This window comes from Trypanosoma brucei, chromosome 10 (assembly GCF_000210295.1).
Source record: "Trypanosoma brucei gambiense DAL972 chromosome 10, complete sequence".
Classification (NCBI taxonomy): Eukaryota; Euglenozoa; class Kinetoplastea; order Trypanosomatida; family Trypanosomatidae; genus Trypanosoma; species Trypanosoma brucei.
This window is the reverse complement of record NC_026743.1, coordinates 3368075-3382900: the sequence shown is the minus strand read 5'-3', so window position 1 is coordinate 3382900 and position 14826 is coordinate 3368075. Positions and strand designations below refer to the sequence as shown.

At 50.1% G+C, this 14826-nt stretch overlaps 7 protein-coding genes across 7 annotated transcripts; 6 read left to right on the top strand and 1 right to left on the bottom strand.

The window, feature by feature from the left end:
- Window positions 1-469: 469 nt before the first annotated feature.
- TbgDal_X17470 (hypothetical protein, conserved) lies at window positions 470-3055 on the top strand (the record flags this gene model as incomplete). Its single annotated transcript, XM_011780606.1, has 1 exon — window positions 470-3055. The coding sequence occupies one exon, from the start codon at window positions 470-472 to the stop codon at window positions 3053-3055; it is 2586 nt and encodes an 861-aa protein (XP_011778908.1).
- A 534-nt stretch (window positions 3056-3589) lies between these two features.
- Window positions 3590-3952, top strand: TbgDal_X17460 (hypothetical protein, conserved; the record flags this gene model as incomplete). Its single annotated transcript, XM_011780605.1, has 1 exon — window positions 3590-3952. The coding sequence occupies one exon, from the start codon at window positions 3590-3592 to the stop codon at window positions 3950-3952; it is 363 nt and encodes a 120-aa protein (XP_011778907.1).
- A 543-nt stretch (window positions 3953-4495) lies between these two features.
- TbgDal_X17450 (U2 small nuclear ribonucleoprotein 40K, putative) lies at window positions 4496-5476 on the top strand (the record flags this gene model as incomplete). Its single annotated transcript, XM_011780604.1, has 1 exon — window positions 4496-5476. The coding sequence occupies one exon, from the start codon at window positions 4496-4498 to the stop codon at window positions 5474-5476; it is 981 nt and encodes a 326-aa protein (XP_011778906.1).
- A 576-nt stretch (window positions 5477-6052) lies between these two features.
- On the top strand, window positions 6053-6346 carry TbgDal_X17440 (hypothetical protein, conserved; the record flags this gene model as incomplete). Its single annotated transcript, XM_011780603.1, has 1 exon — window positions 6053-6346. The coding sequence occupies one exon, from the start codon at window positions 6053-6055 to the stop codon at window positions 6344-6346; it is 294 nt and encodes a 97-aa protein (XP_011778905.1).
- A 437-nt stretch (window positions 6347-6783) lies between these two features.
- TbgDal_X17430 (hypothetical protein, conserved) lies at window positions 6784-10305 on the top strand (the record flags this gene model as incomplete). The annotated part of the gene is made up of 1 exon (XM_011780602.1): window positions 6784-10305. The coding sequence occupies one exon, from the start codon at window positions 6784-6786 to the stop codon at window positions 10303-10305; it is 3522 nt and encodes a 1173-aa protein (XP_011778904.1).
- Window positions 10306-10512: 207 nt separating this feature from the next.
- TbgDal_X17420 (hypothetical protein, unlikely) lies at window positions 10513-10824 on the bottom strand (the record flags this gene model as incomplete). Its single annotated transcript, XM_011780601.1, has 1 exon — window positions 10513-10824. One exon carries the CDS (start codon window positions 10822-10824, stop codon window positions 10513-10515), a length of 312 nt encoding a protein of 103 aa, XP_011778903.1.
- Window positions 10825-11063: 239 nt separating this feature from the next.
- TbgDal_X17410 (hypothetical protein, conserved) lies at window positions 11064-14186 on the top strand (the record flags this gene model as incomplete). Its single annotated transcript, XM_011780600.1, has 1 exon — window positions 11064-14186. The coding sequence occupies one exon, from the start codon at window positions 11064-11066 to the stop codon at window positions 14184-14186; it is 3123 nt and encodes a 1040-aa protein (XP_011778902.1).
- Window positions 14187-14826: the final 640 nt, after the last annotated feature.

Sequence of the window (14826 nt, the reverse complement as noted above, 5' to 3'; positions counted from 1 at the left end):
CATTGTTTATGGGTCTCAAGACCCTACTGGACCCGGACGCGATTATACCGAATTTACACAATCGGCTGTTCATTTTCGGTGTAACTTTTCGCCATTGCACTCACAACTGCCGCGAGTAAGGGTTTCTCCCTTATTCTTTTTAAGACGAGAGGGTAAACGCGTGAAGAAGGTTCATTACATGCGCCCTGCCATATATCTTTTCACATGAGCACCCATGTGAACGTACCCTTTTCCTTTTATTTATTGCTTTGAAAGAGGGAACAAATTAGTGTGGTGACTGTAACATTACGGAGCTAGGCAGAGCTGGACTGAACAAAAAAACAAAGAAAAGGAAGGGGGACGATAAAGACGTATATATACGTGGCGGCGCTTGGGGATTTTCATAAGTTCACCCTTGACAGTAAGCGAAACACCAAGGGAAGGAGGGAGACATTATTTTTCGTCACCGTCTTAAATAATCCCTTTTACCATGCACGCGGTAAGCATTTCATTGGGTTCCACGAGCACTATTGTTGCTGTAGCAACTGTCAGCGCTACACAAACGGGAATCGAAAGCTCAGTGCCCGTCCGCGTTATCGCAAATTCCTCTGGTCACCGTGTAACCCCCACGATGGCGGCATTTGCAGAAAACAACGAGGTTCTTTTTGGTGAAGATGCACGCGCTCTGTACGCACGGGCACCGCAGGTCGTTGTGCCATACCTCTTTGCTTTTGCAGCTGTTGCCAACGAGTACCAGCGTCGGGGTTCGGGAGTTTTTCGTAACGATGAAAACAACGACGGCAGTGATGATATTCCGTTAGATCAACCGCTTACGAATCTGTTGCAGAGGGACGTTGAGGCTGCTGCTAAACTACACTACAAAGGACATTGTCCCTTCCAACGTGAAGATGGGAGTGATATACTCCGGTTTGGATTTCGGCCACCACATGAAGGTGATGATGACGATGATGGCAGCGCAGCGAAGGAGCAAACTCTCTTACCGGCGGATGAAATGATGGTGATGTTCTTCGATCATATTAAACGGCACACAATCGATGGTGCGTGTGGCCTTGTCGCTACCGCCGCCGACTCAGACCAAGAGAAATCGACGCAAAGTGACGATCAAGAAGCGAGAGTTGTGCTTACCGTTGTGGTCCCGCGACACCTATTCCCTGAAGCAGCGGCACCGGACGTTGAGACGGATTCTCCAAAGGGTGCCAACAGCGATTCTGCAGAAGAAGGCGGCACAGACAGTGATGGAAAAGACACGCCGTTCTCCAGGCGTTGCAGTTCACTTCAGTGGGTGAGGAATGCAGTTGGAAGATCCCATTTGGGATCGGTCGCGGCTCATATTTCAGTGATATTTGCAGATGAAGCGGTTCTACTAGGAATGGACACGCTGCCATGCCGACCCCATCAATCTCATCGTATGGCTGGCCACCATTTCCTGCTTCCGCCCACTGTGGTGGAATCCACGAAACCGGCCCCGGCGTGGCCGTCAGCGCGTGTACTTGTAGTGGATTGGGGTGCCCTCGGTGTTTCACTGACAGCACACCGTCTCGAGGGAGGTTGTTTGCTTAGTGAAATGCGTTCACGCTTTCTTCGTGCAAGCCAAACAGCACCCACTGGTCATAACACACGCGGCAAAACGTACTATTTAGCGTCAAATATCTGCGGTGGTGGTGTTGCAGTTGATTTGGCCTTACGCGACTGTCTTGCGAAGAACTTTATTCAGACTCAACGTCGAGTGTTGGGTTACCAGTCGTTCGCTGACTTTCCGGCGCGCGCACAGCGTCGGTTGCTGATGGCTGTGGAAGAAAAGAAACTTGCACTCAGCAAGGCAGCTCAGGTTCCGGTAGAGATTGAGGCGCTTGCAGAGGGCGTAGACCTGCGAGATAATGTCACATTTTCTCGTACGAGGGTTAACGCATCTTTACGTGGTGAGTGGGGTGTGCTTGACGGGTTTGAGAAGGTACTTCGGGAGTACTTACAAGAAACACCGGGCGATAAGGATAAGGAGGAGTTAATTAACGTGGTGGTGCTGTGCGGTGGAATGCTTCAAATACCGTTCGTAGCTCAGTCACTTCGTCAGCTATTTGTTCAATATGCCTCTGTGACTAGTAGCAATCGGCTTCAATTTTCACGGGATCTTGTCGTTATGGAGGCTGGCGCATGCACGACTATGTGTGTGGAGGGTAATGGGGACAGTGCCGGTAGCGGGAGTGCAAGAGTTCCACACACGGTGGAAGGCACTGGGAGCATTGGGGCAGAAGAGCTCGCTTGTGTTGGTGGTTGTTTGCATAGTTATCATATTGCCCTTGCGGTCATAAAGAAGAGGGAGGTGCGATTAGGTGGCCAGAAAGAAGGTAGTAAAAATGTCCGGGTTGGTCATAAGGGAGCGGCACCAGCGCTTAGCTGGCGGAAGCAAAGGCGTGCGGAAGAGGCGAATCGTGTATGGCATGCCCTCACCCGTGGTGCTGTTGACTCTTCTGAAGAGGCGGTTGAATCCACATCCGGTGAGCTCCTGATATTGCAGCGGCCTGTTTTCCTCCTTTTGCACTCAGGCGTGGAAGAATTACGCCTTGCTCTGTCGCAGCAACAAGGACCGAACGACTCATGTTTTCACCTGCCGAGCTCCGTACTGACTGTACTCTTTGCTGCCCACACCGCATTACCTGCCCGTGCCCTTGTTCCACTCCAAGAGGGGAAGCGGGGACCGATTGTCTTGTATCTTTTCACCGAGGAAGAGAAACAAAAGAATGGGGATGCAATAGCAGATGGCCTTGTTTCCTTGTCTCCTCTAACCGATAAGGGCCTTGTGCTGGGGGGACCAACTGACGGCGGCGAACATAAATATTATGTTGTCTTCACGCTTCGTCCCTCCAATGCTGGAAATCGTGGAGATCTCGATGGTGAAGAAGTCGGGAGCGTAAATGGTAGAGTGCGTATTTCTGGGGTGAGCACGGCGAAATTTATGAACTTGGCAGTGCAGTTGGTGCGCACTACATCTGAGGCGGCTGAACCACAAGTCGTGATGTCGAGTAACCTGCAGGCGAGCGTTATGGTGGATTTGTAAGAGAAGCAAATCAACAGCGAGAATTACGCAGTGGTGCATTTCGTAACGTAAACATGAGTATCTTTGACGACATGTACAAGTATGTGTATTCATATGTATACTTGTATATGCGTTGTAACGGTAATGGTAATAATAGTAGTAATGGTTCCATCACTCCCCCAAACGGAGACAACGGCAGAAGCTATGTACCTTCAGAAGAGAGTTATAGCATCCATGCGTGACCTCCTTTACCCTCTCGCCTTGCGTCATTAGCACGTATAACGCACTCTCCTGCATGGTTCATTCTAGAGTGCGTAGCCCTTATGACCTTCGTTCACCTCTATGATCAATTACTTTTTTTTTCTGTTACCGAGGACAAGTTAACGAAGCGAAGTGCCGTCTGCCCTTGTAGGTGGGGTTTGTGAAAGATTAGTTCCCCATTACAGAACGCAGAGTGTTTCGATCTGAAGCGAAGTGATCATTCCTGCTCTGACGAAGGGTATTAGTAGTAACCTTGCTATCAAAGCGTAGGGGGTCTTCCCGTGTGCAGCAAACATGAGCGAGGAGGTGCAGCGACGGTCAAGTGCCATCTCCACATCTCAGGGTATTGCTAACGCAGTTCCGGTACCAAAGAAGAACCCATATCTTCTTCGTATCGCAACATGCTATGCCCATATTCCCATGGGATTCCGTGAGTTTGTACTTGCCGGGCCACTGCTATTACTTGCTTTAGGCATTGCGTACTTTGCTCCGACATTGGCGCCAATGGACAAATTGACACAAGGTTTGCAACCAAATACAGCACCCATGTCATCTTACAGATTAGAGCCTATACATAACGAAAAGGGTGAGCTGAAGGGGTATCGTCGCATTTTCATAAAGCAGGACAAAGAGGCTAAGACTTCGCACGAATCTTAGTGGCTTGCACAGTTTGTGAAGGCTCGTGCATTGAAAAAAAAAAAGCAAGCACTTGTGGATGCTGCGATCCGAGGTGAAGGTGTTTCTTACTTCCACTTCTGTTGGGTGGCTTAGTCTCAGTGGGAAGGGGAGACTTGTGGGGCGTAGCGACCGCACATACGTTTCTCTACATGCAAGTAATTCTCCCAGTTGGTGAGTTGGGGGGGGGGGTGCGGACTCTGTTGTGCACTTATTTTTCTTTATTTCGTTTGTTGTCGAGCGTATTTTATTGCGTAGTTTTCACATTTGGTTGCCATGGTGTTACCGTGAAATCTCTTTTCGGGGGGTGGCATCCATTCTAGTGTCGCCGAAACTGTACATGTTTCACGTAATAAAACCTCGTGCTGAGGTAACGTACGTCAGTCCTTTTATCTTATTGTTCCTTCTCCCTTTCTCGACTAATCTCATAATAACGTTACCATCAAATGCCCTCACTTTGATTTCGTTACAGGCTGAGGTGGTTGAGACGAGAGACGGCAAAGAGCCCGAAGGCAAAAACACTTTATGAGGCTGACTCTTGACACCATCAGACGGGCACCGCAGTTCACCAATGCGTTGCGTCAGCGCGAATTGGACCTTCGTGGCCTCGGGATAACCGTCCTTGAGGAGCACACGCTTACATTTTTGAATGACAGCTTTGACGTACTGAATCTTTCGCAAAACCCGCTGGCGCGGCTGGAGTACTTTCCTGGCGACAGCGCGCCGTTAGCGACGGCAGCGGCTCAGAACGGCTCAGCCAAACCGGCGAGTAGGATGATGCTGCGGTTACAAACGCTTGTTGTGCACCGTAACCGTCTTACACATGTGAGTGAAGCAACATGTGCAGCTGTGCTACCGAATTTGCGTGCCTTCGTAGCGGACCACAACGAGTTCCGGGAACTGCGTGATCTTTTGTTCCTTTCACACTGGAAGAAATTGGAAATTCTCTCTATTGAGCACAATCCAATTACCATTAGCGAAGATAATGCGCGCCTCCGGGCATATGTCGTTTTTTTGTGCCCAACTCTGAAACTAGTCAACTACCAACGCGTTACACAGGTCGACAGGCAGAACGTGGAAACGATGCGGAAAGAGTTTGTTGGGCTTGTGGAGGGATGGCGCCGCCTTGAGGCGAAACAACTCCTGCAACAAAACAGTGCACCCACTGAAGCCGATGCGAGTGCCTCAGAATCTGTTAAGAAAATACGAAAACGCAGTCGCCACGCACGTGAGGCAGCTTCCAAAAACGGCAGTGCCGATACTGCACCTGAACCGGCGGCATCTAAGGTGGAAACTTTCGCTACTCCTTCTGTTGCAGCAGTAGCTGGTGAGGAGGAGGAGGCAAGCAACGCCCTGCAAGCCCGGCTCGAGGCTCTAGAGGAAAAGATGGCAGCAGCGGAGACAGAAGAGGAACTAATGGAACTTCAGCAGGAACTCACGGAGTTGGAGACCTTAATGAAGCATCAGCAAGCTTCTAAAGGGACAAAGAAGACTCGCACATCATAACAGTCGCCGACTTGAGGTGTGTGAAGTTGTGGATGGTGTCCACGTGTTTTGGCTTACTTGCAGTAGTGAGGAAAGCCACCGACCCCTGTGGGAATGTTGTTGAGAGAAATAACAAGATTGTTTGTGTGTACGCGAGAGAAGGATTTGGGGAAGGGGGCCGTTACAGTCGGAGGTAAAAGCGACAGTTGGGAGGTGGCGATTAAATAGACATCGTGACGCTCCGATGGCACATGTTCCTGAAAGGTGGTATGGATGAAAAATGGTATGCTTGCCTATTTAAAGTCTGTTCTCTTCCTCCGTTGGGGTCTATTTTCTTTCCAAGTTATTACAACAACAACTACGTGTCACTATCACCACTGATATTCGCTTATGCAAAATCCCGACGGACCGAGAGGGTAACGTTGTGGTGTTTGTGGCTCTATTATTTAAACCCCCCGTAAAAACCTATTTCCTCCCTTTTATTTTTGGCGCGTGCTATCGTTAAGCTTAAAGGCTTGGTTGCCTATTTGTGGAGTTTCGCTGCGCCACTTTTCCATTAAGGGTAACACCGGTTCAAGTGTGACCAGTAGCGAACACATGTGGCGCATTTCTCCGCAGCTTCTTTGTGCTGCAGGAACCTCTACGGCAAATTTGCAACAGTTTTCTTTTGCCAAGCGATTTGAAGAAATGAAAAATGATGAATCATGCCCGTTAAGCGGTCCGGAATACGCCCTGTTGTTGGAGAAGGTGGAACACTACAGAAGCCTTCAGAATACTTATGCTGTCAAACAGAGTGACATTGAACGAGCTAAACGGGCAGCGCATTACAGTGGACTGGAGTTTACTCCGAAGCCTCCTACGAAATTAACGCCAAAAAGCGGTACCGCGTGAGAATATATATATATATATATATATATTATATCACTGCACCAGAGCAAGTAGGTTTAAATCAATGTGGTCTGCCGACATCGGGAGCTCTACGTACACGTATACATGTATGTGTGCATGTCCTGGTTTGCTGGTATTATTTTATACGGATGTACGTGTGTGATGGGGAGGGGGGGGAGGGTTGTGAAGACTCCATGTTCACTCAATCGTTTAAATTGTTGTGGCACGTTTTGCACGGACGGGGGTAATGTCCATATCTCGCTTTGATATATATATATATATTTCCTACTGCTTATTAGCAAAAGTATACAAGTACTTGTCTGCACATATGTATTTTCTTTCCTTTCAGCTCTTACGTCTCAAATCAATTGTGATTAGAGCATATATTGATTATTGTTCCCCTCGATAGAGGTGGATTGCGGAGTGCAGTGTCACAAACAATGAGTGCTCACACACCGGACGTGAGACCGCGCTCTGGCACCGGCCGCGGCCAGCGGTCTGCACCGTCAAGTGGGCGGCTTAGTGCCTTATCAGGAACACGAGGAACGTCTACCGATGACGTCCCATTAATGCCTGTTATGCCAGCATTCTTTCCTGATCCCATAGCATTGGACGCGGAGGACGTACACCTCAAAGTTTACTGTGAAGAACTCCTTACAAAGGAGTACGACACGGCGGTAGAGATGCTTTATCCCCGTGCACAACTCATGCAGGAACGTCTGGCGAAAAGGTCAGAGAAGAGCGTTGATGGAACCACAAGTAGCATTCCCCGCGGGACAAATGTTGAGCCTTCGCCCGAGACGGTGTGCAACACGGTGCAGGAGTCAGAGAGGGCAACTTCAGCTGACGTTTTTCGAGTCGGTAGTGCTCCTCAGCCTGACACGACCCGAACTGTGGCGAGCGCCAAGCGTAGACGTCTGCGATCAATTGACACTGATGATAGGAAAGGAGGTGCACCTTCCCCGGAGGGTGTCATTTTTTTCAAGAGTTCCGAGGCAGTAGATGAAAGGGGAGCAGCAGATCAAGGACTACACGGTACCGGGGCATGTGAGTTGTCCCTCACTCACGCGTCACATGCAGAAGGTGGAACCACCTCTGTTGGTAGGAATTTGCGTGCTGGATGGGAATTGGCTGATTCTCAAGAAGGGAGGCCACCGGTTTCGCTCCTCACTGTACCCAAAGTAGAGTTTTCCGCCTCGCATTCGGTGGAGGTCATTGAAAACGCAGAAAAGATTGGACTGGCAAATGCAACTCGTGGGGCACGCGTTGCAGCAGTGAAGATCACTAAGTTGCAGCAGCAAAACGACTTTAAATTAATTGTGCCTGTGAAATTTCTCCCGTCTCCCACAACAACAGTTGCCACACCAGCAACTTCCACACCCGCGACTACGTCGCCGCGGACGGCGAGGATGAGAGCCCCATCTGTGCAGAGCTTGCTTTCGAAAAGTGTCGGCTCTCATCAGAATTGTTCAGAAGCGCAGGCCTCGGAAACAAGTCAACCGTGCCCCGTGGTTAGCATGGCCGATGTGCTTGTCTTGGAGGCTACGGAACGTCTCGCGGCTGAAATGCACTGCGAAGCTATATGCTGTGATATTATTAATGCAGCCGCCGAGATGTATGTTTCTCGCTTCTTTGATACGATAGCTAATGCCTACACTGCTCTTTCCACATGGGATGAGTTACATACCACACTGGCGCAATCTTTCATTCCCGAGCGCCCGCACGAACCTATAAAGCTGGAGACCGAGATAGCTGAGAGTCTTGCCATCCGTCGTGATAATGCCAGAGAAGGAAAAGGGTCGAAACCGGAGTGCCAGCAATCTTGCCAGGGAGTTGTTGATGTTGCAAACGATTTTCTCGTCGAGGCCAATGAATGCTCCACGTACCTCGGTATGCTTCCCATCTGGGCTCGCTGTCCATCACTGCTCGATAGTAACGCAATTCTTTCGTTCCACCAAAGTACAGGAGAAATAGCGAGCTCGCACAATGCACAATTTGATTTTGGCATCGATAGCAAGGCGCAGCGCAACAGCAGTCACGTGGCCAATTCGACATTTGCTCGATTCCTTTCTTCCTTGGATAGAAATGTGAGTGAGGTGCTTATGAGTGAAAGCACCATCGGGGATTCGCTGGCTACAGCACAGCACACTGCAGAAGTGAAGCCACATTGTTCATCCGTGTTGGCTCTAGATGAAGGGGACGGTGGAAGTCCCGGAACGCCTCCCCGTATGGTCCCAATCGACGACTATGCTCGTTATGTTGTACCACCATTATCCACACCACGGGTTGATCAACAAGAGACTGATAAGGGAAAACTTCTTTCTGAAAGGCAACATAACCGAAAGAAGGGACGCAGCCTCTCAGCTTCTGGGGACCCCTATGGGCTTCTGGCCAGCAAAGGTAGCGCCGTACATACTGCCGATGGGTCGAGGCGGGGTCGATCTGTTATCAACCCCGCCGCAATCGATAGCCCGGTATTCCATCGGAGCGAGGGCCGACAGCTTACGCCGACAGTGGAGAAACTCAGCAGAGGTAAACTTACCTCGAAGGGCTGCTCCGGAAGTGTGCTGTCCTCGCTCCGTGATGATGCAATGACGCAGGCAAACTATGACGAAGATGACTGGGGAAGGGCAATGAGACAAATAACTCATGGTGGCCTAAACACGGGCTTCACGAGCACCAGCGGCAACCAACCATACCATATGGCGGAGACGCTTCTTTATATAGAAGATGGAGATGTTTCCACCGTAGCAGTCGGAGCCAGGCCGGGGAGAAGATGCGGCAAAGACAATGAGGGGACAACTGGGCGGAACGGCAAGCCTGCTTCCAGACCTAAGACGAGTGAGGCCCCTCCTCCACCCGAAAATATTTTTGTTGGGGGGCGTAACGAAAAATTGAGGGTTGGGATCACGGAAGAGGGACGAGTGTCCTTTCAGGTCTCGCATGATGAGGATGAGAGTGGTGACGCGGAGCAAAAGGATCTACAAACCCAATCGCAGTCGTCAAAGACTGAGATCAGTGTTCGGGGGAGGAGGAGTTTGATCTTTCTTTCACGAAAGCAAAGACGGGACTTGGAAGAACGCCAACGTCGCAGAAAGGAGGCTGCCGAAAGGGCTGCCTATGAGAGCATGTTTTACACTACCCCGAAACCATCCACTCCTGATTCAGTTTTGGAAGAGAGTGGTCAACAGAGCCCCCATCATGAGGAAGGGAAGCAAACAAAGGTTGTGGCCGAGGTGGTTCCAGAACCTGGTGTTGTAGTTGAAAAATGGATAAATCCACAAGAAAACGCAAAGGGGAAGGCACCATCTGGCAGCAAGGGGCAGTGGCGAAATGAGGTCGCTCCAGTTGTAAGTGGGTATAAACGCCCTAATCTCTTAGCAGATGGTGGTGACTGGGTCACGCCCGAAGGGAGATATCACTGGAATAACTTTGCAGGAGTGGGTGCAGAAAAGGGCAGAGAGGGGCGCGTAACATCTGCGATGATGCAAGGCGCAGGCCCTAAGCACGGGGGCGCAACGAGGGAGGGCGTCGCGCGACCTTCTTCTGGACAGCAACACGCAAATGTTAGCGGGGTCGCGTTTAGTGAGGACGGAAGGAAAAGTCAAGCCTATCTTCCGAAGAACCAAAAGGGCCCAGGGCAGCATGCGGTTGCGCGTTCCTTCAAATGGGAGCCACCGACCGTAATATTCTCCAATCAAGAGGAAGAGAAAAAGAAGGCTGAAGGTGAGCATGCGGGAGACGGTAGGGATCCCTTCAGACTACTTGGTCTTAAGAGGATAGCCATGGGTGACGGGAGGGCGGGAAAAGGTTTACCGCGGCGTCCCGTCCTTCCTCGGCTTCCGAGTATACCCGAAGTGGAAGATTTCTCTCCTCGCAGGCGCCTTCATCGGAAGCCCACGTCCAAATCTTTTGGGAGCCAGGAAATACGTGCCCTCGCCTCACTCGTTAAGTCCAAATAGGTGAGTTTACGAAATTGGGTGAAATTATATGGCGTTGGAAGCTCTTTTTGCCAATACGCGTTGGGGGACCGTACTCACTTCTCTCCACCCTTTTGTGAGCTATGGAATACGATAGCTCTTCGTCAACCTACTGTTGATGGTTGGAAGTGAAGGTGCCGGCACCAGAACTACGACTGGCTGGGGCGATTGTAGTGGTGGAGTTAGAGTTTAGATTTCAAAATATACGGTCGTGTTTTCCACTCTGTTTCTAGTTTCGTTTCGTTTAGAAGCAGAGGTGTACTGATATTGTTTTGTGTATGATCTTTTTGGTGGAGGTAACCTTATTGTGTGCGGAGTATCGGCGGAATGTAGATAATTACATATATATATATATATATATATATATACACGTATGTATGTGTGTGTGCGTGTGTGTGTGTGTGCAAGTTTGAAACGAAGAAAGGGGAAAGGAGGAAAAAGAAAGTCATTGATTGCACGAGCACCATATGTGTTGTGTAAATGTAGGTAGTCTCTCATCATTGAGTTCTCAACAACAATGAGGAAGTGAATATTTTTTGAACACCTTTCTTACTCCATTTTCTTTTCCTTTCGACCAAACTCTGTATGTAATGGCTCCTTTTCCCTCCTTTCCACTATTACCCAACGCATTGGCGGTGCCCCTTTCGCTCGCCGTCTAGCAAGTGCAACGAAGAGACCTGTTTGGTGGTAGAGCTTCTTTCATTTAAGTGTGTGCGAGAAATTTGAGCTATTGTGTACCGATGGTCTTACGCCGTGATGGCAACGGTGGGGGCAAGATAAGTAAGAAGCCGGCTGCTAGGGCCACTGGTAGAATGAAGCTGGGGCGGAAACCTCGCAGGGAAAGGGACGGAGACGGTGTGCAGAGATCAGGCGTTCTAAATTTAAACAATCCGTTAATACCTCCAGAGTTTGACGAGGATATCGATGACGACTTAGCCTTCAATAGCGACGATGAAGAAATGTATGGGCACTTCTTCACCAAGAAGAGGACCAGTGAGGCCCTGGCTCCCCCCAAAGCGAGGTCGAAGCAAAACGGCAAGAAGCCAAGTGGCAAACGATGTGAAGGAGAGGACGATATGGGCGGTGAAGATAATGCGCTGCTGCTCCAGCAGCTTCGTGCCCTCGGCGAGATTGACGGCCCCGAAGACTTGGATTTCCACGAAAAGGACGATGATGATGATGATGATTGCATAGACATTGCCGACATGCTCGATGCCGCCCAGGGTGCTGAGGACAGCAACCGAGGTGAAACAGCTGCAACTCGAAGAAAAAAGAAAAAGAAGAGAGTCGACGAGGACGGAATTACCAAGAAACGCCGCCGCTCGGGGGTAACAGAGGAGGACGAGTCGATTTATGGACCTGCCTCTGGTGTGACAGATAGCAAGTTCGGTAGCGCTATGCAGGAAATGATTGCTGCAGCTCCCAAAACGGCGGCGCAATCAAGGTTGCAGCGGAGCTTGGCTAACAAGAATAACCTTATAAGCGTTGACGTGGACGATTATACAAAAGAGAGAGCAATGCGCGAAAAAGTTCGGGAGGTGGTGTCACAAGACCTGGAGAAATATAAGAGTTTTTTGCGAAGCTACCATGAGTCGAAGCACATACAACTACCTATGCGAATGCCAGAAAGCAATCCAGTGCCGTCGACACTAGGTGCAATTGTTGCAGCGGCTGAAGCAAATCTTGTCGTGGACAAACATGAGGGAGCGACCACTTCGGCAACGTCAATTGCTACAGATGGTATGACCGGAAATGCGACGCGCACGTCCGCATTTCGGTTAGCGGGAAAGGTCAACGCATTGCTGACGAAGGCGGGAATTTCAAAAGCCCAACTAGTGTCTGAGCAAAGGGGCGATGGCATCGTACCGTTTGACACTAACGATAATGATGACGGTGTTGAAGACACAGCCGACTTGTGCCGACGCAGAGGCCGGAAGAGCGACGCCCCGACAACGAGTTATATGGCAAAGTTAAAAGCGATGCTGTCGTATGAGAACGCACGTCGCCGCCGCGTCAATCGCATTAAAAGCAAAACTTACCGTCGTATATTACGACACGAAAAGGAGCGCGAGAGGGAGCGGCGGGAAAAGGCTTTTGAGCTGCTCCATCCAGAAAAGGCACGCGCCAAACTTGCCGAGAGGCTGATGAAGGCTCGAGTGGAGGAGCGGATAACTCAGAAGCACAAAAACACAAGCAAGTGGGTGCGGCACGCGAAACGTTTTGCCCAGTTCGACGAGGCCACAAAGGATGCGATAAACGAACAACATATGTTACACGACCGACTTATGCGCAAAATGGAGGAGGATGCCGATGCCGATGCCTTTCTTAATGCCGCAAATGAGGATGGCGGTGGGAGCGAGGCTTCAAGTGAGGAAGAACGTGTGGTCGACCGTATCATTGCTGATGCCACTGAAAAACTTTCAGGCCAAGAAGGGGCCCACGGCACCGATAGCAGTAAAAAGAAGTTGACCTCTCTTCTTTGGCGCGGTGTTGATGATGATGTGGAGGAGAGTCAGGTAGTTGCAGCGGCCAACATGACACCAACTGAAAAGGCACGTGCTGAGCTACGTGGGATGAAGTTTATGCAACAAGCAAAGGAGCGCGAGGAGAAACGCTACGAGGAGGTATTGGATCAAATTCAGGAGGATATTCGCCGGAAAGCATGTGGTGAAGCCGTCGACAGTGACGACGAGCCGTCCGATTTCCCTGAGGACGTTGAGGATTTGGACGCGGCTGAACCCAGGCGTGTCGGAGCGCCCCGTAGTCTCCCCGCGAAGTCCAACGCTAGCCTCGGTCGTTTAACTTTCAAGAAAGAGGATAAAGAGGATGGTGGCAAAACAACTGTTAAGGTGATGGAAAACATCCAACTTAAGCGCAGGCGCGGTATTGATGCCAGAGAGGGGCAACCAAAAGAAACCTCCCAGAACAACGTCGGTGAGTCGTCTGAAGGAGGGGATGAAGAGGGGCCGATGAGAGAGAGCGGAAGTGATGATGAGGCTGTGATTGAGAATACTAGGCCTGCTCCTATTGTGAAGGGAAAGGTGGACAGGACCAAGCCAAAAGATGAATTTGCCGGATTGCGGAAGGTCAAAACTGTTCCACCTCCCGCGTTAAGCATAGATACCCCCACACCTTCCACGACGGGAAAGAGATCAATCAGCACGCGCACAACTATCCTCCCTAAAGTGGTTAAGCGACCTCGAGATCAGTCCTCTTCATTTGGCGAAAGCGAGAGAAAGGGGACAACTGCGTCAAACCCCACCAACAAAATGGGCGTCGCTCAGCAAGAAAATTCGCGGGAGGAAGGAGACGATGAGGAAGCCCTTCTGAAGCAGCAGGAGTATCTTATCGCTCGTGCATTCGCGCAGGATGATGTCGATGCCGACTTTCTTGCCGAGAAGACTGCACAAGTAACCAACATCATGAAGCCTGTGGACAAGAACGCCACTCTTCCCGGATGGGGGGAGTGGGGAGGGAGTGACCCCCGCCTGAATACTAAGCATCAGGCGAAGTTACATGAAATGGAGCTACAGCGAGAAATCCAGAAGACAACGTTGCTAAAAAGCCGTGCCGATGCCGCGCTTGATCATGTTATCATCAATCATGACGGTGTAGAGCTTGTGCCAGATCGGATGTTGTTGCACATGATTCCACGCCCTTTTAGTAACCCAACTGAGTTTGCACGTTCAATGCGGCACCCGTACGGTCCTGAGTGGAATTCTGCCATTTCTTTCAAGGAAGCAAACCAGCCACGTGTGGAAGTACGGCAGGGTCACGTGGTGGCGCCGCTTGATCTCTCGCTACGTGGGAAGAAGGTTGCAAAGACCAAGAGACGTAAAGGTGAGATAACAACACGCGTGTAGGTGCTCACACTCAGCATTTTTTGTCTTCTGCGTGACCTGAATACGGTATATGAGTGTCCATGTGCAATCGTAGGTGCACTGTTTGACACCTTCGGGCTATGCGCAAATCCAGTTCTGATGTCGTAGATCCCTTCCAGAGGGAAACTTTTCCTGGCTCCTTGGTGTTCTACTTCATGTGTAACTAAACTATTATAACGCCATTAACAGGAGTGGCTAACCACTTCCTTCTCATGAAAGTATAAAATTTTTACGTTTAAGAAGGCAGTGTGGGCGATAACTCCCTGCTACCGCTACTGCTCTCCAGTGTGTGTTTTACTGGTGTCGCTCACGACTTCACAGACCTTGAGCGAGGATACCGTCTGAACATCATCGTGAACGATATCACTTTCTCTTTTTTTCCTCCAATTTCTCCTTCTTGACGTTTTGCAGCGTGGCAAAGTTTACGTCAATTCTCTGTTTAGCTATTGACAGGTGGTACGGATCAAAGAAGCCTCGGTCGCTGGTATGATTAGCGGATGTTCGTAAGTGTGTCGACTGTCGCGTTGAATTAACCGATGCTGTTTATTTGAAATGTTAGTGTGCGAGAGCAACTGAGGAGGGCTTTCTTTCTATAAATGTTATTGTGATCACCTTCACAGCG